The sequence below is a fragment of the Rasamsonia byssochlamydoides genome (genome assembly GCF_041956645.1).
Source record: "Rasamsonia byssochlamydoides strain NRRL 3658 unplaced genomic scaffold VTN77scaffold_9, whole genome shotgun sequence".
NCBI lineage: Eukaryota > Fungi > Ascomycota > Eurotiomycetes > Eurotiales > Trichocomaceae > Rasamsonia > Rasamsonia byssochlamydoides.
In genome coordinates, this window is record NW_027192392.1 from 475,032 (window position 1) to 477,839 (window position 2,808).

The 2,808-nt window shown below is 48.9% G+C and overlaps 2 protein-coding genes across 2 annotated transcripts; both read right to left on the bottom strand.

Annotated features, from left to right (window-relative positions):
* Positions 1–44: 44 nt before the first annotated feature.
* On the bottom strand, positions 45–1,631 carry VTN77DRAFT_9589 (uncharacterized protein; the record flags this gene model as incomplete). Its single annotated transcript, XM_069426212.1, has 9 exons — positions 45–147; positions 205–388; positions 444–522; positions 589–945; positions 1,004–1,103; positions 1,165–1,208; positions 1,259–1,388; positions 1,463–1,510; positions 1,576–1,631. The coding sequence occupies 9 exons, from the start codon at positions 1,629–1,631 to the stop codon at positions 45–47; spliced, it is 1,101 nt and encodes a 366-aa protein (XP_069280711.1).
* Positions 1,632–1,909: 278 nt separating this feature from the next.
* On the bottom strand, positions 1,910–2,318 carry VTN77DRAFT_9590 (uncharacterized protein; the record flags this gene model as incomplete). Its single annotated transcript, XM_069426214.1, has 2 exons — positions 1,910–2,229; positions 2,288–2,318. The coding sequence occupies 2 exons, from the start codon at positions 2,316–2,318 to the stop codon at positions 1,910–1,912; spliced, it is 351 nt and encodes a 116-aa protein (XP_069280712.1).
* Positions 2,319–2,808: the final 490 nt, after the last annotated feature.

Consider the following 2,808-nt stretch of genomic DNA (forward strand, 5'->3'; position numbering starts at 1 on the left):
TCTAGCAGCTCCCTAAACGTCCCGTTATCCTTTGTTGGCCAAGCCTAAGAAGGAGGTTGCGAGGCGCTTTCGACGTTGTCCACAGACACCTGCCCTGGGTCCGCGACAGTTTGATCGATATTATGGTAATCCAAAATTTCCGAGTACCTGAGAATGCGGCGATCAGTAAAGGCCTTGCAAGATGCGAGACGAAGACACGCATACATCATAATTTTCCAGGTGTCCACTGGCAGATCTGCATCGTTAAAAGACCAGTCAAACTTCTCCTCCGCCACTGGCTCATCGGTCGGATCATGATAAGGTGCAAGGTACTCGTGAGCGAGGGCATCGGCCGCACTGACTCGCTTCTTAGGATCGAAAACGAGCATCTTCTCGAGGAGATCGACGGCTACTTCGACGTGAGAACCTAGGCATCCAGCTAACTTGAACTTGACGACACGCACCTGCAGGATCTGCATTCTTGAACTTGTTGGCTAACGGCTGCCGCTCGCGTTTTGGCAAGGATTGGACGAATCGTAATGTCTGCAAGGGGACAGTCAGCTCCCAAGGAAGACAGAGAACAGACAAAGGAAGAGCAGCGGATCTTACATTCTCACTACAAATGGTCTTGATCACATCGTCGGGCGGTGTGCCAAGGAGCTCCGTGATGATGGAGAATTGGTTGACATGGTCCTTGCCAGGGAAGAGTGGTTTCCCATCGAGCATCTCCGCAAATATACATCCAGCGCTCCAAATATCGACTTCCACATCGTACTTCTGCCACGTCAACATGATTTCGGGGGCGCGGTAGTATCTCGTCGAGACGTAGCCAGTCATCTGAGGATCTTGAATTCGTGCTAGCCCAAAGTCACAGATCTTGAGGTCACAGTTCTCATTGATCAGGATGTTGCTCGGTTTGAGATCACGATGCACCACACCGGCCGAGTGAACGTATTTCAACCCTCGCTACAAGCGGTCAGAGAACAGCCCACGTCGAACAAAAGCCAGGATGTTGGTCACGTACTAATATTTGGTAGAGGAAGTATTGGATGAATTGTTTCTCTAGCGGCCGTGACGTGAGGAGTCGGTGCAGATCCGTTCCAAGAAGTTCGGTCACAAAGTAACTGTAGGTGGAAAGAGTTAACACGCCGCAATAGCACCTCATCGACATCGAACTTCACGTACATATCTTCCAGAGGAGAGATAAAGATATCGCTTAAGCTGATCACCTAGTTGCTGTCAGTACGAGCCCCCGTTCTTCAGATCCTAATCCACCAACATTCTCATGTTTCAGGTGCTTGAGCAGCTTGAGCTCTCTATACGTCCGCTTTGACAGCACGGGAGTGCTGAACGGTTTCATGATCTTCTTGACTGCGACGGGTTGGCCGGTCAATTGGTCCCGCGCAGAGCTTTCCGATGCATCCTGTCAGTCCCGGGCCTCCCACTGAGTTCGTCGCCTGTTCTTCGCCAGATCCGAACGTACCAGACAAGACCAAAAGCACCCATTCCCACCGGTTGCAGGTCCGTGTACCTGAATCATTGTCAACTGACGATCCTGCCACACAACCCAAGCGGCGCGCCAGATATTCCCCATACCTGCTGGTGATTTCGAAGGTGGTGCCGAAGATCTGGGCACGCACGAACTCGGCCATGATGGGAGACAGGCGATTCGCACTTGGCACAGACCGAGACGGGTTGTTCTGCAGTCCCTTTCACGGGGTGTTAGGTGATGTAGGAGGAAGAGAAGATGGGTGTGGGGAAGAAGTGGCGGGATTCGGGAGAAGGAAAGCTGGTTGGCGGGTCAGGGTCGGAATGGCAGACGAAGGGAAGGGAAGAGAAGGGAATACGTCGGTGATGGTGCGGGGAATTTCTGGCTTGCCTTGTGCCCGCAGCAGGCCTTCTCAAGAGGTCAAGGGGAGGTCTTATTTTTTCAAGAATGACGTTGACGACGAGGGTTCAGATACCGCAGTCGACGAGGGGCGCGGCAAGTGGGCAAGATGGCTGAGACGGCGCGCTGACTGGCGGAATGGCTTGGCCAGGTCGAGACTTGGAATGCGTCGCTGTCAGACGAAATGACCGACCAGGGCGGGGACTGTGACGCTGTCCTACGGATTGGCTGGAAATGGCTTGCCGCTGACCGCAAAGGTATCGTCGAGTTGGCAAAACGACGCTGCTCAACACCGACGAGACGGTAGCTGTTCTGTTTCCATTCTCCCCGATCTCGGAAGTGCCAAAATGAACGAATGAAATCTACCCACGCCAGCATAGCCACGTCTACAACAGCATCTCGACAAGATACAGTACTAACGCAGTTTCCACCATTCCCGCAAAACTGTCATATTTTAAGAGATTTCTCAAAATAATTATATTTAGGGAATTAGTTAAAATATATTTTTTACATATGAGAGTTTTATCCTAAGAGCTATAAACATGATTGATTTTCAAGGGAAATAAATATAAATCAAATTCTTCGGGAACTTATTCCCTTGAAAATATACAAAAGAGTCAAGAGTCCTAGTTTATATATATATATATATATATATAAAATTAAATCAAATAAATAAATAAAACTACTCTTATAGTGACTATAAGCTATCATATTTTTATCTACCTAGTTAGATACAGAACACTAAGGGGTTTATTAAGGATGGATTTCTTAAGAAACAATGGACCCTTTATTACTGAATTACTTCCCTCGAAAGATTTAAATTAAGAAAAATCATATGAAAAGTGTGACGGTCCGAACTAGGCGGGTGCACTAGGCGGTGAGGCATATTGCTGGCAGAATCCGTGAGATATCTCGCTGGACCTCGTAGATAGCTTCTTTCC